The 25028-nt window shown below is 31.1% G+C and overlaps 2 protein-coding genes across 3 annotated transcripts in view; both read left to right on the forward strand.

The window, feature by feature from the left end:
* Positions 1-14595, forward strand: part of cv-c (crossveinless c) — a 224741-nt gene extending 210146 nt beyond the window's left edge. For both annotated transcript variants that reach the window (XM_065515477.1, XM_065515478.1), the window contains 7 exons: positions 9860-10011; positions 10407-11437; positions 11511-12103; positions 12184-12670; positions 12726-12998; positions 13057-13236; positions 13309-14595. In XM_065515477.1, the coding sequence (XP_065371549.1) occupies positions 9860-10011; positions 10407-11437; positions 11511-12103; positions 12184-12670; positions 12726-12998; positions 13057-13236; positions 13309-13423 (2831 nt within the window). In that variant the 3' untranslated portion in view covers positions 13424-14595. The remainder of the gene's footprint in view (positions 1-9859; positions 10012-10406; positions 11438-11510; positions 12104-12183; positions 12671-12725; positions 12999-13056; positions 13237-13308) is intronic.
* An 8004-nt stretch (positions 14596-22599) lies between these two features.
* Positions 22600-24505, forward strand: LOC135952074 (uncharacterized). Its single transcript, XM_065501874.1, has 2 exons — positions 22600-24329; positions 24402-24505. The coding sequence occupies exons 1-2, from the start codon at positions 22685-22687 to the stop codon at positions 24503-24505; spliced, it is 1749 nt and encodes a 582-aa protein (XP_065357946.1). The 5' UTR covers positions 22600-22684.
* Positions 24506-25028: the final 523 nt, after the last annotated feature.

The following is a 25028-nucleotide window of genomic DNA, read 5'->3' on the forward strand; positions in this document are numbered from 1 at the left end:
TCAAATTAGTCACATGAGTACCGCGGTACTTTTCAAAAGGAAATAATATCAAAAAAAAGTACGATCCTATCAACTTTTCCATCCCTAATTAATTCTACAAATTAGCCAATTCAGCCAAATTGGGCCAATTTAATTGAAAAATGCTATAATTATTTATACTTTTTTGGACAGTAGCTACATTTAACTTTCGGTGATATAAATTAGGTCGATCTTGTCTTTCCCACACTTAAAAGTCGTAGATATGAGGCAGAAATTTCTATTATTTTCTCTCAGTGCACTAAAGTACTAAATCATTTGCGTTTTTCTTAATGTACATCTTCAAATCTTTAACTTAAAGGCATTTTAAAACAGGGTTTGGTTGTTACAATTTCATAAAGGTATTCTTTTTTTATTCATTTTTATAGCTGTGTACTCTTTGACTGACCTTGAAATATGATGGTATTAAAAACATAAATTTTCTGATTGTGTTCTCTGCATTGAAAGCAACAAACAAAAATGTTAAGGCATAAATATTTCTTACACAATACTTATTTTCATTTGAATGTGGCCTGTTGCAGCCAAACCTTAAAATGGGTGTTTGAGTTTTGTAAAATATTTCATTTTTACTTTATATGCAATTCTTCCTTAAGATCCTTTACAGCTTTTGTTTGTTTCCTGTAAGACTACACTTTTTTCAAAAGAAAAAATATTTTTTTTCAAGTTTTGTTTAATATAAATTTCAAATGATTAATACCCATTATAATGAGATTCTTGTAAAATGTATGCTGAATATATACGATTTTTTGTTTTCTGTTAGTTCTTGAATATTTGTTTCAAAAAAATGCCTTAGGTGTTTATCTGGCCATATATCATGGTATGCTGAAAGAGGGAGCTACAAAAAATGAATCTGTTAATTTGTGAAATATCACTGACACATGTAGCACATTGTAATAGAATTTATAGAGCAGTTATGTAGGTAACAAAGTGATGTATGAAGGTTACACCTACAAATCCCATACATTGTGAGTTAAACTTTTGAGGCAAGTTTTATAAGTAAAATTTTAATAAAAATGCAAGCAAAATAATGTTATATTTGGCTTATCTTACAATGTATTGAGCATACACACATTTAAGGTAATTTTTAAGAGAGCTAAATCAATTATATACTTGTCGTAACAAATACTTTTTTAAAATCGTACTTAAAATTTTCTATCAACTATTACAATAACTATCTCCTTAAAGCAACATTTTATTTTCAAACTAATTGCTGTTATTTATTAAAGCAAAATATTACTTCTTCTCTTACTTTCATGAACAATTATGTAACTTTTAAACATCATGATGAGCATGTTCATGTTAATGATAAACTCCAATTTAAGACTTTTTTTATCGGTTCTCTCCTAATGAGAGCTCATATTTCAGTTGGCGGTTAAACTAAAGGCTGTGATCAAAGCAAAGTCTCCTGCAAACGAAATAAAATTTCTTTTGTACTTAATAGGGAAGTAAAACATCTTGTTTTTTAAAACTTGTGACTATTAACGAGATTAATTAAAGAAATTTTATTTATTTCGGTATTGTATAGCATTAAAAAGATAAGAATTTAACAAATTATTCAAGTTGAGATGTCGTTTTATGTAAGCGCATCGTGTTAAGAAAGGTGCATCAAGGTGGTCGTCTGGTCGTCTTGGATTACATACATACTTGGAATGTTAAATTAATTTGAAATTTTTGGTGCTGAAATAAAAAAATAATAATTTTAAATTGTTTGTCATAATGATAAAAAACCAATATAGAAATGCCTTTCGGATATATGTACATTAGGCCGGGTCGATTTGTATGGACGATCAAAAAGTAAAAAATCGTATAGCAAAAACGCAATCTACGGAAAATTCTAAGAAAGTTTCCACAAGGAACCATAAATTCAAACCCTATCTTGTGCATTTCGTCTATTATCCAAAAAAAAAATATTAAAAAAAACATGTATTGAAACCAGATTGGATTTTTCTTGAAAAAGATCGACCCGCCCACATACATATAATCCCAAATTTTGTTTTGATGGATAGCAATTGTACCGTGAAAAAACTTCCAACAAAAGTGAAATAATTCTCAATTCGGAAGCAATGTATATATTGATGCTTACAAGAACGGTGAAGGTTTTCTGATTTGGGGTGTATAAAGACCTACTTCACCCAGTTAAGACTTCTTGCATTGCATTGCAAATAATCTTTACTGAACGAAGACGGGCTCATCCGGGTCTGGCCGGGCTCATCCAAAAGGAGAAGCCCGGCCATACCTGGCAATCCAAATAAAATGTTGGGATTTATTTAATTTTTAAAAATTAAGGAGTTATTTCATTTTGTAATAAGTTCCTAATTCCGGAAATTAAATAAATCCCAAACAAATTAACCAAGTCCCTAAATATCTTTGTTTCTGTCTTTGTATGCAATTTTTGGTTTTTAATTAATTTTCGGATTGGAGACTTAGTTCGTATCATCATTTGCAATACTTATAGCTTCTTTCAATAGTTCATCAGAACCGACAACACTGTATGACAATTCATTTGATTAAAAATAAATTACGCTAAATAGAAATACCTTTATAATAATATCCATCCCAGTTTTTCTATACAAAATTGGTGTAAATCTAATTCCAAATTATTTACCCCGTTCTCCCTTTAGAACTTTAAATAAATAAACCAATTACCATTTAATATTGTTATACGCTCCATTAAAGAACTTAATTCTTCAACATAAATAAATGTTAAGAAGAACAAAAAGTTTCGTAATTTTTTATATACTTACTTACCCGTACTTATCAAGTTCATTGCTTCCAACGAACGTCACAGTTTGAAATGTTCTACTTTAAATGAGAAGTACTTAATACAATTTTATGTATGTTTGTTGGTTGTTTCTGTTGTTTTCTTTCTTTAATATATTTTTGCTGGGATCTTGCCAAGGCAAATAGTGTTAAAATTTGTTGTTAATACTATTAAAGAAAACAAAAAAACCCAATTAAATACAATTTTTGTAAACAAATAAACAAACTGCATACTATACAACAAGGTATCATATTCTTGTAAGTACTTAGTGGATATATTGTATGTATGTAAGTAAATAAATAGAATTGTATGTATGTAGACATGTGTGTCTGCGGAATATTCTTATTAAAAGTTCATTAATCTCATTATGAGAAAAAAACAACAAATAAGTGTTGAGAAAATTTAAACCAGAATGCATTTTTTATTCATATACATACATACAAATACTGACAAAAATATCAGAATGCGTGAGTGTGTTTTAAAGTTACACTTACCCGTCAGCTGTTCTAGGAGATTTTGTAATTTCACATACAGAGTTACCACTCCTGACATTCATTTCCCAGCAGTTCTAGAAGACTATCCTGAACTAGTGATTTTACCTACCATTTAGGGTGACAACTAGTTACATAACTAGCTACGTGACTAGTTATTTTAACACGTGCATGTCCTAAGCAGGGGGTCAATTGACTCTTTTGACCCTGCGAATTTACCTCAAATAATCGGTTAAAAATACATAGACATTCCAATAAATGATTGCTTGTAAACTAACCATCCTTCGACGACACTCCAATATATTGCTTCTGGTGGGTAAAATAACTACTTTCTAAACAGCAATAAAAAAAATAAACGTTTAAGTGACTTCACTGTAGGTTACAAAGATACACCAAAGTAACTACTGACTTCACGCTATGTTACATAGGAAATCAGTATACTTAACCAAAAATAAAAATAAACTGTGAGAATTATATCAACAACAAAAACGTTGGTGGGTAAAATAACTACTTTCTAAACAGCAGTAAAAAAAATAAACGTTTAAGTGACTTCACTGTAGGTTACAAAGATACACCAAAGTAACTACTGACTTCACGCTATGTTACATAGGAAATCAGTATACTTAACCAAAAATAAAAATAAACTGTGAGAATTATATCAACAACAAAAACGTTCAAACTACACTCTAGATTACTTAGAGACACTTAAGTAACAATTGTCTTCATGCTAGATTACCTGGAATGTATAGAGTAATCAATTGTCTTCTCTCTTTGCACTACAAAGACCACATATATGCCAAATGACCCAAAATATATAAATTGGAGACAGCCAATGACAATTATTGTCGAGAAGGGATACATTGACTACTTCCTTAACTGCTGGGTAACTAAAGTAGTGCAATTCGTACACATTTACCGTGAAATGAATGCATTTGTGTGCTTTTATTAAGTGCAGAGCATATCTATAGGATGCAGTTACTAGTTTTTTTGCTGTTACACTCCTATTTGTCAAACATTTATTTATTTATTTGCAAGTACATAAGTACATGAATGAACGTATGTAACTACAGTTCTTGTGTCTCAAAATAACGAATCGTCTAAACAAAATTTCCTTAATAACAAACTAAAGCATTTCTGCTTATTTTAAAGGCAATTTTGGCAAGAATATAAGGCGTTATCCATCGTTGTGTTAGATAGTCTGCACCAGAACTTTAAAGTAATAAAATTTACTACTACTTATAGCAAATTAAAAATTTTGAGAATTGCTCTTCGTACAAAATATATTTTTTTTATATAATTTTGCTACGCTAAAGACAAGTCTGTCCGAAATTTTAAAATCTTAGGGCACTGCTACACGTTCAATATATATTGACCGCGATCCAGTATCGCGATATTTATTGAACGTGTAGCATGCAGTATTGATGGATCGCGATCCAAATATCACAATATATATTGAACGTGTAGCAGTGCTCTTACGGTCAGTTTTCGAGATATTTTTTTAGCGGTTTTTCCTCAAGAACTGAATGTTTTAAAAACTGTTTATTAGTATTATTATTAATTTTTAAGGATGTTTTCAGGATTTTTTAAGAAGTAGCTAAATTTTAATTTTCCAGACAGCTAATAATTTAAGTCTTTTCCTTGGAGTACTACAGAAACTAGACAATTTTGCGATTAATATTTTGTATTAAAGTTTGTAAAACATTAGATATTAAGAAAAATTTGTTTATTATAAAAAATGTTTAAAGTTTTAAAGTATATACGTATTAATATTGGTCTCAATTTAGAAATTAATCGAGAAAAAAAATATTTTGTATTCGCATGAATATTATTTTTCAATTTAGAATAAAAAATTATGCGATCAATAATTGTCGATTAATCGAATAAATTTATTTCCAAAATAAAAAAAATAGTTGATATAATCATAAATTTTTAATTTCATTCCAAATTGGACATTATATTAGAAACGACTTTCTACATTCTGTATTTTTAATAATTGTTAACAAAATATGTTATTAAATTAATCGAATAATATTTCTAACTCGTTATTCGTTCGAATAATCAATGAAATTTTTAAAATTGAATTGGGTCGTTCATTCGAATAATAAAAAAATTTTAATTTATTTGATTTAAATAAAACTCGAATAATTGACAACCCCTATTAACAGTACAATATTTTTCAATAATTCCTAGATTCCTTGAATTGTTAACTATTTAAATTAAATTTTATAATCAAATTCTTTATATGTTCTGAGTCTGCTAAAAAACCCAACTAAAATGAAAATTTTTCTTAATGAATAGAATTTCCTAGTACATATTTACTACTTGTAAAAGATTAATACTCGTAACATGCATTTAAAAGTTACAAACAGCCAACAGCTTAACCAACAAACAAACAAAAATATATATGTCTTGTAGTTTTGAGTCTAGTAATTTAATTTATTTGTTGGTAAATACACAGAACTTGATTTCCTACATATAAAAATTCAATTTAAAAGAAAAACAAAATAAATTCAGTCAGTCAGCAGCAAAAAAAAATCTTCATATAGAATGGTTTATTTTCCCAATAATTTGTACTTATTACTATGTATAATATATTTTTTTCCTTCAAATTGACGATTTTTATTTTTTTTATTGGTCTGCTTATTTTTATTAATTTTATTTTCCTTTAAAAACATCTAGTATATTGTGGCTATTATTCGGTTCATTTTATGGCCGCAGTTACTGCGTGGTTGCATCTGGTTTTTTTGGTAGAAGTTTTTCCAAATTTAATTTTTCATTCAGTTTGAAATTCTCATGGCATCAAATCGTTTGTTGTTTGGCCATTTTATTATTGTCGCCCATTATTTTATTTGCACGCGTACGTGGCAGTTCCGTTTAAAATTTAAATACAATACAAAAGAAAAGTTTTTAACATTTTTAAGGAAATTGTTCAAAAGATTTTGTTTTATGAAGAAAAAATATTATGTGGTGATGTTGAAAACAAAAGGTGATAATGAATAACATAAATCAGAATATTCAAAAAAGGATTAAAAATCCTATCGAGTTCTTTAGAGAAACAGAATCCAATCATTAAAAATCCACATCTTACATATTGCAATTAGTGCCATAATACCAAAAGCTATTGAAAAAAATCTTTAGGTTAAATCCAGTCAAAGCACCGTAGGTGCGATCACAAAAAAATAATTCATTCGGTCTTTAAAAGGTGCATATTTATCATGTACACTATTGTCGATAAATATGTATGTATGTATCTTCTAAGCTTATGTTCTGCTTTAAAAAGATGGCTTTCTGAAAATTAAACATGTAACGAACCTTGCTACAGGATGCCCAGGTTGGGCACCTCAAGTTTTAAAAATGTTTTATAGTTGGTAACATTTACATATGTATATGCACAAGTGGACAAGGAGAAAAAACTATTTGAAATTTAATGTATTTTGAAGTATTTTTAATTCCAAAAGTTAACATTTTAATTTTTGTACTTGACTTTTCAAAGACATTATGTGATAATTGCGTACAAACAATTTATGCAAACTCTTAAACCATATTATTGTAAAAAAATGCACTTAAAGCAATGTTGGCTACCGATTCGAAACGGTTAACACTAATTTGCATGATTCCTGTAACGGTAGCGGTAATTGCAGTTATTTCGGTAACGATAGATTAGTGGTAACTGTATTTGCTGTTATTTTGAAAACGGTATTTTAATGATAACTGTAATTTCATCCTGCATTAAATTACACTCTGCTACAAAATAACTATTTTTGTTAGAACTTCAAAAGCGAACTAATGGAGGTTGTATGTCTAGGTTAGGATATACTAAAACCGTTTTCAAAGATTTTGAAACACCCTCAAAATGGTGAGCTACTTTGATAAAACTGTTTTAAGGTAGGTCATAGTACTTTAATGCCTCTAACTCACACATTTTTAGATCGATTTCAAAATGTTAAACAATTATGGGGAGGCAAAGAATTAAGTTTACATAAAATGTATGTATATTCCATATTTTTTTTTATTTTTTTCGTATTTTTTTTACATTCAACATTATTTTAATTTTTTTCTATGAAAATCTATTTTTTGTGGACAGTGTTTTAAAGACAATTTTATTTAGACAAAATGAGACATTAGTCGAAAAAATTGACCTTGTAAATTAAAAATTGCAAAAATATTTGTTTGTACAGTTTTTTTTTTATTCATATGCGCTGGGGCAGAAAATACTAAAAATGGTGTTAATGAAAAGTTGAATAACTTTTACAATTTTCACTCGATTTTAATAATTAAAACCATGTTTTGTTAAGAACTAAATTTCATTTATACATTGGAATAGATTTTTATAAGCTTTCATATCAAAATAAGCAATGAAAAACGACTAAAATCAAAAAATTTATAAATTTTGTTTTTTTTTAGATATTCTTAACAAAAACAATATAAGTATTAGGGGGCGGATTTATATGCAAATGCATGTTTTTTTCGAACGTTTAAATACAATGTAGACTAATTATATATCCGAATCGCACATTTTGCTGTGAACTGGCATCGATTTGTTAGGGCATATATATGTTTGCATATTTTATCGATTATGCATATTTTGTTATATTTAACTTCAAAATGCATATTTACATGCATATTATTCAAGTTTTTAATATTTATTGTCGTCAATGGGCAACATATTGTCTTGACAAACTATTTTTTTGTTGAATTTGTTACAGAAAAATCATTAAATGTTGTCAACAAAATTCTTTCGACATCGATAAACTGACATTAAGCTTTCTTCATTTCTCTATGCAAAACATGTTGCTTCAAAAACGTTTAGAATTTTTTATATAACAAAAATTCATTAAATGTATCGAAAACATTCATTTGTTTTCATTTCAATTTCTATATATAAGAGATTTCGTTATCGAAAGATTTTGTAATTTCACATACAGAGTTACCACTCCTGACATTCATTTCCCAGCAGTTCTAGAAGACTGTCCTGAACTAGTGATTTTACCTACCATTTAGGGTGACAACTAGTTACATAACAAGCTACGTGAGTAGTTATTTTAACACGTGCATGTCCTAAGCAGAGGGTCAATTGACCCTTTTGGATTACTTAGATACAAATTCACTACACAATTAACGTTTAAATTACTACACTATTGATTACTTAGAAACGCATAAGTGGCAATTGTCTTTATGCTAGATTACATGGGATGTATAAAGTAACCACTTGCCTTCTCACTGCATTACAAATAGCACATACGTGTCAAATGGAGTCAGCCAAGTGATCAGACATAATAGACATTTACTGGCTATAATGATACATTTACTACTTACTTAACTGCTAGGTTATTAGGAGATGAAAATTATTGTAGGATGCTATTTTACAGGACGCCCAAAATATTAGCGATTTTAAAAAGCAAGTCGCAAGATAGATGCTCTGAAGATTGTGGCTTTAAACGAGTACTCATACCAAGATGTTATAATTAATATATCCATCGTTTTCTCAGAAGAACAATTATAATTATAAAACTTTAACTATTTAATTCTTGGTTTAATTTGAAAAGTCCTAACTGCGCGATTTGAAAAGTGGACATTGCGCGATCTATCGTTAATTATTTTATGATTCTGCTTAAAAATACAAGTGCATATTCTTTAAAGCGCATATTTTCCAATAATAAATGCATAAAAATCCGCCCCCTACTTATAACTTACAAATGTATCAAAAAATGCACGTCATTTTAAATCATAATCAGTTTTTTTTTCCAAACCCGTTAAAAAATTTAAATTCGGACAAAAACTGACTAAGCTACAAATACTGACTAGTTGACGAACATCACTGAAAAATTCTTTTTTTAGAACTTCTGAATTTAAAGGTGTTTCTGAAATTTTCTGACACAATTTGTAATGTACTCAGCAAGTCCTATAACACACGCTGGATCGTTTTCAAAGTTTTTTTCCATCGTAGCACCGTGTTATTTATAGAATATTGTATTTGCGATTATTAAGGTAACGACATTTTAGCGGTAAAGGAAATTACCGTTATTTCTGTAACGGTAGCCAACCTTGCTCTAAAGAGTCACAGAATTCGCTGAGATAAAAGAATTTCTAGAATTTGTCTGATTTTGATGTTTTTTTTTTTGAATTTTGAAATTACTGAATGCGTGGAATCGTATGAAATAATTGTTCGCATAGAATAATTTGATTCTGGCCAAAAAAAAGTCTGTTGATAAAGATACATAACTTTTGAAAGAATATATTTATTAAATCATAGTGAGCTGGCTGGATAGTTGAATATGTAGGGTTTCATTGGGACCACAATCACATCTAAACATAAGTTGGAATAAGATAAACACGTTGCACCATCCAAACCACAATATTGCCAGAATGACTATAGCTTTTATAGTATCGCAGAGGAAACTCTTGCGTCAACATATTGTTATGTATTCATTAATACTTCATAAAGATGGTGTTATGAGATATTTTATAGGCAGGATTTGACAGTTCTGCACTGGGTGTCACATTGGCAGGCAAATAACTTTTAAGTTAATTTAAAAACATTTGTAATAAAAATTATGTTTATTTTTTTCAGATCATCAATTCCCTATTGACCTAACAAATGTTGCCAAAGATCATACCAATTTGGAGAATGATCAATTACAATCCCTGTACAGACGTTTGTGTATATTAAATCGTTGTGCCAATATGCGCGTAGATCAATCTCATAAAACTCAAACGCCACAGGTAAGAAGTTGAAACGAATATGTATGTTTTTTCTACCAGCAAAAGAAGTATACTTCAAGGGTAACAAAGGAAACAATTTGCAATTCAAAAGTATAGAAAAATTTAACGGTGAATTTGTCTAGTCTTCTTTTTTGCTTCTTATTCATTGAATTTTAAGTTTTAATGTAATAATTTCGATGACGACAAGATAATTTTGAAAATTAATTTATTAAACACGACAATTTAATGAATTTTGTTTTAAAAATTTTTAAATACATAGTATGTATGAACATTTTTGATGCATTTGAAGTCATAAGAAAGAAGTATTATACAAATTACTACTAATTGTTTCTTCTGAATTGTTTTGTCTTTACTAATAAATTTTCACATGTAAAATATTTCATTTAAATTTCCAGAAAGAGGACTCAGATGATGAAAATTTTGCTTTAAGCGAAAACTGGACATTCCAACCACATATACGACGCTGGTCGCGTATTGGTGAAATGGGTCTTGAAATACCACCTGCCGCAAAATTGCAAGCCGCCGAAAAAACCGAATCATCCTCCAAAGAATCTAGTCCCGATCGTTTTGAGGACGATTCCTATGATGTTTCAGGAGCTGCACTAACATTAGCTTTACCCGGCACCTTTACAGATGATTCGGCAGATCCTGCTCTGAACGATAGCACAGATCTTAATTCAAGTCCTTTGCGAAGAACGGGCAGCGAGAGATTAAAGGATGGTGCCAAGGCGATTTTACGTAGGGTAGAATCTATTAAATCTAGAAGACGAAAAAGGCAGGGTATAGTTTTGAGCGGACAAGCTTTAGATCTGTCACAATTGGGCCAGAGAACAAGTATACGTAAACCGGATGGTGTATATTCAACACCACCATCACCGTCTGCGGTCAGTCCGATGCATGGTTTCAATAAGGGACCCATATTTGGTAATGAACTTAAGGTGCCCTCGCAGAGTGACAATTTCTTAAGTCCCAACCGCAGCAGCCCCAAGAGAACACCCACCACCCCCAGATCCATGAGAGCAAGTCCATTGCATTTCTTTACCAACACTATGCCATATTTGAAGGAAGGCAAATCGGACGATTCCTCTTCGTACTATAGTGATAGTCAGGAGTCTTCATCGACTACCAATAAATTGGCTTTACGCAAGACACCTTCCAAGACACGCCGATTCTTGCAGCGTACGGGAAAAGTAGACGATATAGGCGCTCATTCGGATTCTGAATGTCATCAGGGTAGAAAATTACTAATAAAAGATGCCAATTCCAATACTACTGAAGTTAAAATTAAGAAATTATCACGAGGAGGTTCCTTAAATTTGGGACGAGATGGCAAAAAACGGGATGGTTTACGTTCGGCCAGTTTTAGATCTCGATCAACTACAAGAAAAGAACCAAAGCCAGAAGAGCCTAGTGAATGTGTTAAAAGGTATGTAAACTTGTTGAACTTTTAAAATATATGTACATATTTAAAAAATAAAATATTTGTTTTCCTATGTCAGAACCCCCGTTGTTAGATGGCACAGTTTCCAATTGGAAGAACGGCCCCACATGATATTCCGTAAGTGTTTCTCACAAAAGAATGATCCACATTCCAATGAACATGGCATACTGTTTGCTGCCATGTCAGCAGGTCAATTACAAATGATACGTAAATTGGCCCTGGTCACTCTAACCGGCTACATGGAACGCTATTGCCCCACCCATCGTTCTGGCTGGAATTGGGAGTTGCCGAAATTTATCAAAAAAATAAAAATGCCCGACTATAAAGATAAAAAAGTATTTGGCGTGCCATTAATTTTGATACTTCAACGTACGGGTCAAACATTGCCCATTGCCGTAAGAGCTGCCTTCCGCTGGTTACAGTTAAATGCTTTAGATCAAATAGGTCTCTTCCGCAAGAGTGGTGTCAAATCGAGAATCTTAAAGTTAAAAGAACTTATTGAATACTCAGAATCTGCAGCAGAATGCATGGATGTGTTTGATACGCAGCAGGCATATGATGTGGCCGATATGTTGAAGCAGTATTTCAGAGATTTGCCCGAATCATTGTTGACCACCAAAATGTCGGAAACGTTTGCGGCCATATTTCAACGTAAGCGATCTATTTTATAGATTATTAATCAGTCAATAATGATATGGTTGTATTTAAAACAAATTTTATTATAATTTTAGATTTACCTCCCGAAGTCCGTTTGGATTCTGTACAATCTGCCGTCCTTTTGTTGCCCGATGAAAATCGTGAAATTCTATATGCCTTATTAGAATTTCTAACATTAGTCGCTGCCAATTCCCAATACAACCAAATGACTGCCAACAACTTGGCTGTATGTTTAGCTCCCTCCCTATTCCATAACAGTATATCAACGGGTAGTAATTCCGTTACCGCCTCCCCAAGACGCAAGGGCAAAGGATCGGGTGTACCCGATGCCAAGGAGCTGTTTGAGGCCAAAGCTTCCCATGAATGTCTAGCATTTATGATAGAACACTATAAGCAAATTTATACAGCCCCCAAAGAAAAGCTCGGCAAATGTAAATTTGGTTACATGGAAGAGTCTAAACCCTTGCCTTTGGAGGCCTTAGGAGAAGGCATGCAATTTCATAACTGGCGGGGATATTTATATGAAAGTACCAGTGCCACCATTAAAGAGGGTAGAGAAAAGTAAGTTTTTGCTTAATTTATTTAATAAGAAAAAATAATAATGAAAATGTTATAGATCTCGAGGATGGATTTCAATTACCTCTCTGGCAGATCCCAGTGTAGAAATTGCCTATAAAAAAGTAGGCGATGGTCATCCTTTACGTTTGTGGCGATGTATTACGGAAATTGAGGGTCCTCCAAAAGACGTTTTGGATTACATTATACGTCAACGTGCCTCCTGGGACCCCAATCTGTTACAAAGTCAAACTATTAAGAAATTTGACGATTGTACGGAAATTTTCCAATATGCCATCGATTGCCAACAGTGCACAGATTTTTGTGTTTTAAGGTAAATTCAAAATCATTTCTTTTTTGTATAAAAATATTATAAAATTTATTTTATATAGATCCTGGCGCACTGATTTACCTAGAGGAGCTTGTGTTATTGTTGAAACCTCTATAGATCATGCCAAGGCAAAGCCAATGTTTAATGCTGTACGAGGTGTGGTATTGGCCTCTCGTTATCTCATTGAACCCTGTGGTAGTGGTAGATCAAGGGTTATGCATTTAGCAAGAGTTGATGTCAAGTAAGTTTAGAAAACTATTATTTTCATTATTCAAAGTGATTTTGTTATAAAAATATTTCTTTGCTTTTCTAGGGGTAAAACTCCAGAATGGTATAATAAAAGTTATGGTCATATATCATCACATTTCTTAACCAGAATACGATTGGCTTTTAAAAATGTTGCCGAAGGACCGGAAAGTAAAGTCTAATAAATACAACAATTGGCAGAACAGGATTGTAAATTACTAGTATATTACCTACAAACAAATATCCTTAAAAGTATCTTAAAGAAAACATCACAAAACCTTACAACAACATGCTTCTGAACACTGTAATGTGGCATGTTGCAAAACCAACAAAGTAAACCAAAAGTACTGATTTTAATTTTAATATTTTGGATTTTACAAAAAGTTTATTTTTTGTATTTTTTATCAAAGTCTCAAACAATTTTTTTATTTGATAAAAAATATTTATAACCCATATACAAATGTTAAATGTTAAAAACTTAAAGTGTTATATACATAAATAGAAAACCCTTAAATGTTATACAATAACTGTTATATATATATGTATGTATAAATGGACCAGGAATTTAAAATTTTATTTATATAAGACAAATATAAAACCCTCTAAAGCATTTTAATCACTGATAATTGTTTAGAAAACAAAACAACCAACCAACAAAATGAATTTTACTTTGTAAATATTTTATTTTTTAAGATTTTTGTATAAATTTTGTATTATTATTTTCTTTGTTAATTTTTATATAATTGTATTATATAGTTAAAAATAAAATCTAACAAACAATTTATATACTTTAAAAATACTCAGTAACTGAAATATCACAAAAAAAAAACAGAAAAAAGGAATTAACTTAATTTATAAAACTAAAATAAAAATTAATTTTACTATAACTTTTTTATTATCGATCAGTTAATGATGAAATTAATTATAAAAATATATTTTTTATTATGTACATTATTATTATTTTTTAATTGAAAATGAAAGCAATTTGAAATGGAAAATTAAAAGCAAAAGCAAAGAAAATTTAAAATATGCAAACGAGTAAATTGTGTAAAGGAATTAAATACTAGTCAAATTTTTTGTTTATAAATCTAAGTTAAAAGCAAAAACTCTATAATTATAAAACTAATAATGAATTATGTAAAATATTACTAACCGTATTGTTAAGTTTCAAATTAAATTAAATAATAAATAACCACATACATGGTAATCAAGGATGAAAGCTCTTAAAAAAGCTTGTATTGGTTTCATATTAAATATAACATTTAAACAACAGAAACAAAAATATTAACATCACATTAAATGTTAAACAAAAGCCCTTAAACAAATAAAAAGAAATATATTTAAAACAAGATAACATGACTGTTGTTTGTAAAACTCTAGCATTACATTACAAGTCGGCATTATAACTGCTGGGCAGGTTTCCGCCCACTGCATCGCGTACTTATTTCTAAGAGCTGTTATTTTCTATACACGCTTATATATTTGAGCTTGTAGACCAATCTACGTCTTTGACATAAAGGATTATTGCTCACTCCCTATTCCACCTTCATGTCAAATTTCATTAAAATACCGCCAAGTTATCCATTGAAATGTGAAAATAGACGAAACATCAGCAAACCGAACGATATTTTTTAATCATTTTTACAGTGTTTGAAAGAGCAAGACGTCAGCTTTACAACTATTTGGTCACTTTCCTCCAACTGCCAAGCTTACTTATTACTTACTTAAGCTTGTGGACCAACTAAAAAATTTGCCATCCAGGATTATTGCCCACTTCCTATTCTACCTCCATGCCAAATTTCATTAAATTACCGTCATTCCCGGCTATGAAATGTGAAAGTAGTTTCGGTAAGCAAAAAAAGAAATCTAATTTTTTGGCAAATTTACTGGGAGTAATAGGTGAACAGAATTCAGTAGTAGGTAAATTTTGAATGACAAGAATATTCAAACTTTAATAGCTCAGAAACTAATTGAGATATTTGAAAAAGGGTTTTGCTGATCGATAGAGTGGGAAGTCGGCTACAAAGCTTTTGTATTGGAGACCGCCCACTGCCACGCCTTCTTCAAGAGTTAAGCTAATTTTTATTATACACGCTTGTATTATTATTCATTGTCGACGAATACAAATTTTCAGGGTTATTGCATATCTCCTTCCATACCTCCTTGCCAAATTTTATTTTAATACGGCTAATGATGGCGAAGATATTCGCCAGAAACTAAAATCGTTTGCTAGCAAAAACATCAGCAAGCTTAACAAAAAAGGATCGAAACGTATTTTCTTCCAAGTTCTGTAATTTTAAAACCAGAAAATATATTAATTGTGTTATAAAGAGCAGAAAGTCAGCTTTCCAACTGTATGGTCGTTTCCCGCCCACTGCCACGTTAACTTATTTAAAACAGCCCTTATTTGCTATACACGCTTATAGAATTTAAGCTCATGGACAAACTTAAAACTTTGCCATCCAGGGTTATTGCTCACTCCCTATTCTATTTCTATGTCAGATTTCAATAAAATACCGCAATTACCGGCTAAGGTATTCATTGAAATGTGAAAATAGGAAATATTTCAACAAGCTTAATAGAAAACGCTCGAAAGGTATTTTTACCAAGCTCTGTAAATTGAAAACAAGAATATATTTTCGAAAGTTTTTTGTATTGTTTAAAAGAGCAGAAGGTCAGCTTTCCAACTGCACGGTTGTTTTCCAACCACTGCCACGCCTACTTATTTAAAACAGCCCTTATTTGCTACACACGCTTATACATTTTAAGCTTGTGGACCAACTAAAAAATTTTCCATCCAGGATTATTGCCCACTTCTTATTCTACATCCATGTCAAATTTCTTTAATTTACCCTCATTCCCGGCTATGTTATCTATTGAAATTTGAAAGTGGTTTCGGTAAGCAAAAAAAGAAATCTAATTTTTTTTGGCAAATTTATTGGGAGTAATAGGTGAACAGAATTCAGTAGTAAGTAAATTTTGACTGACAAGAATATTCAAAATTTAATAGCTCTGAAACTAATTGAGATATTTGAAAAAGGGTTTTGCTGATCGATAGAGTGGGAAGTCGGCTAAAAAGCATTTGTATTGGAGACCGCCCACGGCCACGCCTTCTTCAAGAGTTATGCTATTTTTTATCGTACACGCTTGTATTATTTTTCATTGTCGACGAATACAAATTTTGACCACTCAGGGTTATTGCATATCTCTTTCTCTACCTCCCTGCCCAATTTAATTTTAATACGGCTAATGATGGAGGAGATATTCGCCAGGTACTAAAATCATTTGCTAGCAAAAACATCAGCAAGCTTAATAAAAAAGGATCGAAACGTATTTTCTTCCAAGTTCTGTAATTTTAAAACCAGAAAATATTTTTAAAATATATTAATTGTGTTATAAAGAGCAGAAAGTCAGCTTTCCAACTGTATGGTCGTTTCCGCCCACTGTCACGCCTACTTATTTAAAACAGCCCTTATTTGCTATACACGCTTATAGATTTTAAGCTCATGGACAAACTTAAAACTTTGCCATCCAGGGTTATTGCTCACTCCCTATTCTATTTATATGTCAAATTTCAATAAAATACCGCAATTACCGGCTAAGATATTCATTGAAATATAAAATAGGAAATATTTCAACAAGCTTAATAGAAAACGCTTGAAAGGTATTTTTTCCAAGTTCTGTAAATTGAGAACAAGAATATATTTTCGAAAGATTTTTGTAGTGTTTAAAAGAGCAGAAAGCCACGCCTACTTATTTAAAATATCCCTTATTTGCTACACACGCTTATACATTTTAAGCTTGTGGACCAACTAAAAAATTTGCCATCCAGGATTGTTGCCCACTTCCCATTCTACCTCCATGCCAAATTTCATTAAACTACTGTCATTCCCGGCTATGTTATCTATTGAAATGTGAAAGTAGTTTCGGTAAGCAAAAAAAGAAATCTAATTTTTTTGGCAAATTTATTGGGAGTAATAGGTGAACAGAATTCAGTAGTAAGTAAATTTTGACTGACAAGAATATTCAAACTTTAATAGCTCAGAAACTAATTGAGATATTTGAAAAAGGGTTTTGCTGATCGATAGAGTGGGAAGTCGGCTACAAAGCTTTTGTATTATAGACCGCCCACTGCCACGCCTTCTTCAAGAGTTAAGTTATTTCTTATTGTACACGCTTGTATTATTTTTCATTGTCGACGAATACAAATTTTGACCACTCAGTGTTATTGCATATCTTTTTCTCTACCTCCTTGCCAAGTTTTATTTTAATACGGCTAATGATGGCGAAGATATTCGCCAGAAACTAAAATCGTTTGCTAGCAAAAACATCAGCAAGCTTAACAAAAAAGGATCGAAACGTATTTTCTTCCAAGTACTGTAATTTTAAAACCCGAAAATATTTTTGAAATATATTAATAGTGTTTTAAAGAGCACAAAGTCAGCTTTCCAACTGTATGGTCGTTTCCCGCCCATTGCCACGCCTACTTATTTAAAACAGCCCTTATTTGCTATACACGCTTATAAATTTTAAGCTTGTGGAAAATCTTAAAACTTTGCCATCCAGGGTTATTGCTCACTCCCTATTCTATTTCTGTGTCAAATTTCAATAAAATAACGCAATTACCGGCTAAGTTATTCATTGACCACTGCCACGCCTACTTATTTAAAATAGACCTTATTTGCTACACACGCTTATAGATTTTAAGCTTGTGGACCAACTAAAAAATTTGCCATCCAGGATTATTGCGCACTTGCAAAATTTCATTAAACGACTGTCATTCCCGACTATGTTATCTATTGAAATGTGAAAGTAGTTTCGGTAAGCAAAAAAATAATTCTAATTTTTTTTTGGCAAATTTATTGGGAGTAATAGGTGAACAGAATTCAGTAGTAGGTGAATTTTGAATGACAAGAATATTCAAACTTTAATAGCTCAGAAACTAATTGAGATATTTGAAAAAGGGTTTTGCTGATCGATAGAGTGGGAAGTCGGCTACAAAGCTTTTGTATTGGAGACCGCCCACTCCACGCCTTCTTCAAGAGTTAAGCTAATTTTTATTATACACGCTTGTATTATTATTCATTGTCGACGAATACAAATTTTGACCACTCAGGGTTATTGCATATCTCCTTCCATACCTCCTTGCCAAATTTTATTTTAATACGGTTAATGATGGCGAAGATATTCGCCAGAAACTAAAATCGTTTGCTAGCAAAAACATCAGCAAGCTTAACAAAAAAGGATCGAAACGTATTTTCTTCCAAGTACTGTAATTTTAAAACCCGAAAATATTTTTGAAATATATTAATAGTGTTTCAAAGAGCAGAAAGTCAGCTTTCCAACTGTATGGTCGTTTCCCGCCCACTGCCACGTTTACTTATTTAAAACAGCCCTTATTTGCTATACACGCTTATAGAATTTAAGCTCATGGACAAACTTAAAACTTTGCCATCCAGGGTTATTGCTCACTCCCTATTCTATTTCTATGTCAGATTTCAATAAAATACCGCAATTACCGGCTAAGGTATTCATTGAAATGTGAAAATAGGAAATATTTCAACAAGCTTAATATAAAACGCTCGAAAGGTATTTTTACCAAGCTCTGTAAATTGAAAACAAGAATATATTTTCGAAAGTTTTTTGTATTGTTTAAAAGAGCAGAAATTCAGCTTTCCAACTGCATGGTTGTTTTTCAACCATTGTCACGCCTACTTATTTAAAACAGCCCTTATTTGCTACACACGCTTATACATTTTAAGCTTGTGGAACAACTAAAAAATTTTCCATCCAGGATTATTGCCCACTTCTTATTCTACATCCATGTCAAATTTCTTTAATTTACCCTTATTCCCGGCTATGTTATCTATTGAAATTTGAAAGTAGTTTCGGTAAGCAAAAAAAGAAATCTAATTTTTTTTTGGCAAATTTATTGGGAGTAATAGGTGAACAGAATTCAGTAGTAAGTAAATTTTGAATGACAAGAATATTCAAACTTTAATAGCTCAGAAACTAATTGAGATATTTGAAAAAGGGTTTTGCTGATCGATAGAGTGGGAAGTTGGCTACAAAGCTTTTGTATTGGAGACCGCCCACTGCCACGCCTTCTTCAAGAGTTAAGCTGTTTTTAATTGTACACGCTTGTATTATTTTTCATTGTCGACAAATTTTGACCACTCAGTGTTATTGCATATCTTTTTCTCTACCTCCTTGCCAAGTTTTATTTTAATACGACTAATGATGGAGGAGATATTTGCCAGGTACTAAAATCGTTTGCTAGCAAAAACACCAGCAAGCTTAATACAAAAGGATCGAAACGTATTTTCTTCCAAGTTCTGTAATTTTAAAACCTGAAAATATTTTTGAAACATATTAATAGTGTTTTAAAGATCACAAAGTCAGCTTTCCAACTGTATGGTAGTTTCCCGCCCACTGCCACGCCTACTTATTTAAAACAGCCCTTATTTGCTATACACGCTCATAGATTTTAAGCTTGTGGAAAATCTTAAAACTTTGCCATCCAGGGTTATTGCTCACTCCCTATTCTATTTCTGTGTCAAATTCCAATAAAATACCGCAATTACCGGCTAAGTTATTCATTGAAATGTGAAAATAGGAAATACTTCAACAGCTTAATAGAAAACGCTCGAAAGGTTTCTTCCAAGTTCTGTAATTTAAAGACAAGAAGATGTTTTCGAAAGATGTTTACAGTGTTTAGAAGAGCAGAAAATCAGCTTTCGAACTGTATGGTAGTTTTCCGACCACTGCCACGCCTACTTATTTAAAATAGACCTTATTTGCTACACACGCTTATAGATTTTAAGCTTGTGGACCAACTAAAAAATTTGCCATCCAGGATTATTGCACACTTCCTATTCTACCTCCATGCCAAATTTTATTAAACTACTGTCATTCCCGGCTATGTTATCTATTGAAATGTGAAAGTAGTTTCGGTAAGCAAAAAAAGAAATCTAATATTTTTCTGCAAATTTACTGAGAGTAATAGGTGAACAGAATTCAGTAGTAGGTAAATTTTGAATGACAAGAATATTCAAACTTTAATAGCTCTGAAACTAATTGAGATATTTGAAAAAGGGTTTTGCTGATCGATAGAGTGGGAAGTCGGCTAAAAAGCATTTGTATTGGAGACCGCCCACGGCCACGCCTTCTTCAAGAGTTAAGCTATTTTTTATCGTACACGCTTGTATTATTTTTCATTGTCGACGAATACAAATTTTGACCACTCAGGGTTATTGCATATCTCTTTCTCTACCTCCCTGCCAAATTTTATTTTAATACGGCTAATGATGGAGGAGATATTCGCCAGGAACTAAAATCGTTTGCTAGCAAAAACATCAGCAAGCTTAATAAAAAAGGATCGAAACGTATTTTCTTCCAAGTACTGTAATTGTAAAACCAGAAAATATTTTTAAAATATATTAATTGTGTTATAAAGAGCAGAAAGTCAGTTTTCCAACTGTATGGTCGTTTCCCGCCCACTGTCACGCCTACATATTTAAAAAAGCCCTTATTTGCTATACACGCTCATAGATTTTAAGCTTGTGGAAAATCTTAAAACTTTGCCATTCAGGGTTATTGCTCACTCCTTATTCTATTTCTATGTCAAATTTCTATAAAATACCTCAATTACCGGCTAAGGTATTCATTGAAATGTGAAAATAGGGAATATTTCAACAAGCTTAATAGAAAATGCTCGAAAGGTATTTTTTCCAAGTTCTGTAAATTGAAAACAAGAAGATACTTTCGAAAGATTTTTGTAGTGTTTAAAAGAGCAGAAAGTCAGCTTTCCAACTGTATGGTCGTTTTCCGACCACTGCCACGCCTACTTATTTAAAATATCCCTTATTCGAAAATATTTTTGAAACATATTAATAGTGTTTTAAAGAGCAGAAAGTCAGCTTTCCGACTGTATGGTCGTTTCCCGCCCACTGCCATGCCTACTTATTTAAAACAGCCCTTATTTGCTATACACGCTTATAGATTTTAAGCTTGTGGATCAACTTGAAACTTTACCCGCCACGATTATTGCTTACTTCCTATTCGACCTCAATGACAAATTTCATTAAAATACAGCCTCTCCAGTCAATGTTATCTATTGAAATGTGAACATTGTTTCGGTAAGCAAAACAATTTAAATTTTTTGTCAAATTTTCTGGAAGTAATAGGTGAACAGAATTTAGTAGTAAGTAAATTTTGAATGACAAGAATATTATAAGTTTAATAGCTCAAAAACTAATGGAGATTTTTGAAAAAGGTTTTTGCTGATCGATAGAGTGGGAAGTCGACTACAAGCTTTTGTATTGGAGACCGCCCACTGCCACGCCTTCTTCAAGAGTTAAGCTATTTTTTATTGTACACGCTTGTATTATTTTTCATTGTCGACGAATACAAATTTTGACCACTCAGGGTTATTGCATATCTCTTTCTCTACCTCCTTACCATGTTTAATTTTAATACGCCTAATAATGGAGGAGATATTTGCAATGGCTTAAAATCATTTGCTAGTACAAATATAATTAAGCTCAATTAAAAACGCCTAAACGTGTTTATTTCCAAGTTCTGAAATGTCAAACCCAGAAGACAGACTGCTTTACAACTGTTTCCTCGGGTTCCGCCCACTGCTACGCCTTCTTAATAATATTAGCTGTTATTTGCTAAACACGCTTATTATTTGTTGCTTGTTGGCTAACCAATATGTTTATTTTCCAGCATATTGCTTATCTTGTTTTGTACCACATTGTCAAATTTTGCAACCAATCGTGGTATTAATTGAAATGTGAAAATAACATCTGAAATTGTTTTCGATATGGCCTCACAGTTTTTATTTTAATAGAAATACTCCAGGCGAAGACATTTGCAAGCGTGCTTAATGAAAAACGTTTAAAAAGTATTTTCTTGAAAGTTATGAAATTTGAGAAAAAGCTAAAAGTTAGCCTCCATATTGCATGTAAAGTAAATTTGTCCAAAATATATGAACCATAAATCAGCACAGATTTCATGAACATTTTTGTTGTGTAGAGTCAGATAGTTTGGTTGTTGTCCGAAAAATTCTTTTAAAAATTCTTTTGTGCAACGTTTTTTTTCGTATGGATTATTGCACAGTGACATTTGTACAATGCAACTGAAATGATTTTATTATAGTGGCATCCCATTAAAATCTCATCAGATCGCTTGGCCAGCTGACTGCATGTTGTAAATATAAACATTAGGAAATTGTTTTCTTATTGTGTAATTAGGTTTTCAATAGTTTTTTTTAAATAAAAATGGAAAAAGTTGTATCAAACGTTGATGTATTATACGAAATTTTTCAATATTTGAACTTGGAGGAGTTGTTAAAGTTAACTAAAGTCTGTACACAGTTTCGTACAGTTATAGTGGATTTCATATGGAAAAACAAATACAAAAATTTAGAAGTGTGTAAAATGTCTCAACATTTCGGAATGTTGCTAACAAATAATACAGCCAATAATGATGCAGAAAACGAAGAAGTTGGCTTTGAATGCGTTAAGGAGGACAAGACCATATTAAATCGAAGAGATGTGGACACTTTTCTGCAATTAATAGTTAATAACATAAAAATGTTAGTTTTATACTCACCAACGATAAATTATAAACGTATCGACGATGAAAATGATGTGATGAAAAGTACTTCTTTTATTTTTAATCCTGCAGAATTCGGAGTGACATTTGATAATCGACATCGATTTATAAATCTTACTGCAATAAGTTTTCAACATGTTATCATTACTGAACAAGATTTAAGACTTTTGAATAGAAATTGCAGCAAGTTGGAGAAAATATGTTTGGACAACTGCTTTAACAGCAATGAAAGGACTCTGGTAGTAGGAGAAGATATAAAAATTACCACTCTACAAAATATGACTGGATTAAAATATTTTGAAATTACAGTTTTTGATACTGTAGATAAAGATTTATTTTACGATTTGAATAAAATATTAGGCAAATTAAATATGATACAGTTGGTAATAAAAATAAGAAATTTTGCTCTAATTGATGAAGATGATAATGAAGTTGTTGGTACAACAACAAAAAAGGCTTTAGGACTTACAAATTCATGTGAAGAACTAACAATAGGATATTTTCGGTCTCAACGTATTTTTAGAAAATTCAACAACTTAATTTTAAGTAATTTCAAAAGCCTAAAGAAATTAGTTATGGAATCATGGGCTTTGATCTCAATTAATGAAGAATTCTTCAAAAAACTTACTAAAACTTGTAGTCAATTAGAATATTTGAAATTACAAAATTTTGAAATCAGTAGCCTTGCCACTATTTCCACCTTAAATACTTTGGTTTTGGAGAATTGTTCGGGTTTGATTTGGCGCGACTTGATAGCTTTATTAAGTAAAATGAAACTAAGGTCATTTTCTATATTGGATACCGAATATATAGGAATATTTGAGTACTTTCATGTGGCAACAACTTTGGAAAATGTGCTCGTTGTCAATTGTCAACGAAACCATCTAAAGAAACTATTTGATATAAATGATGGTCAGAATTTGAACAATTTAGCCTCATTAACATGGCATGACAATTTTGCTCAAGTTCCTATTTATGTGGCTACAAGTTGCGCTAAACTAAGAACATTAATTACGGAGCCATCATCATTGTTAATTAATAATTTGTACAGCCTGACCTCTTTGGAGAAACTAACTTTAAGAGTCGGCCGAAAAATAAAATTCTCAAAAATTATGATAATTTTAAAGCATCCCACGTTAAGACACTTTACACTCACAAAACTTGAAGGTCCAGATAGCTATGATGAATACGATGACTACTTAATTGACTATGATATTTACGATCAAGAACTAATGGAATTCGAAGATAAGAAAATCAATTTGTCATTCTTGAATATATCCTTAAATAGTTATTTTAAAATTGTTCAAGACTTCTGGTTTAATCTACTGCGCAATAATCCAAAATTAATAATTATGATACGTTATAATAGATTCCTTCACAGCGATCACTCATTTCTAAAATATATAATTAATCATCGAAAATTTCCAAGGCGTTTGAAATCGATTAAAGTTTGTGGCTACAGAATTGGTAAAATATTTTTATGTTACTAAATACTTACGTATGTACATGTTATTTATATCTATATATTTTTCTTTACAGAAATCAAAGAATTTAGGGATAATTTTGAGACTGCTGTTGAAAAGATTAAATCATTTTCCAATATATATAAAGATAAAGAAGACAAAGGATATATTTTATTGTAATAAAGATAAATTTATTGAAATTAAAAGTGGATATCTATTCTTATTTCCAAGTACGTATATTAATTACGATTAAAATAGTTATAATTTCGTGTGTTGTTTTTATATTTAATATATATACATAGGTTTCTTTTTTTAAATTTTAACTGATGGAAATCATTGACACATAATTTTAAAATTTCCTCTACATATAAAATATAAATTATTTCTTTTTTACCAATAATTGCACTGATCATGTACTTGTCAGTTTTACAGGATATTAGATATTCGCTGGTATTTCCAGATGATGATTTTGAATCGGAATTTCACAAAAAGATAATATAGATAACCTTTTAATGGTCCCTGAAAATAATAGAAGTTTAATATTGATTTAATATAATCGTGATTAAATTGAGTTTAATATATTTAATATGAAATGAAAATAAGAGTGGTAAATTTAACATTGCTAGATTCATGCATTTAAATATTATTGTTTACGAAATATGTATAGTGGTAAGCCCGAATAAAGTTGTAATGTACATATGCA

Source organism: Calliphora vicina, chromosome 1, assembly GCF_958450345.1.
Source record: "Calliphora vicina chromosome 1, idCalVici1.1, whole genome shotgun sequence".
Taxonomy (NCBI): domain Eukaryota; kingdom Metazoa; phylum Arthropoda; class Insecta; order Diptera; family Calliphoridae; genus Calliphora; species Calliphora vicina.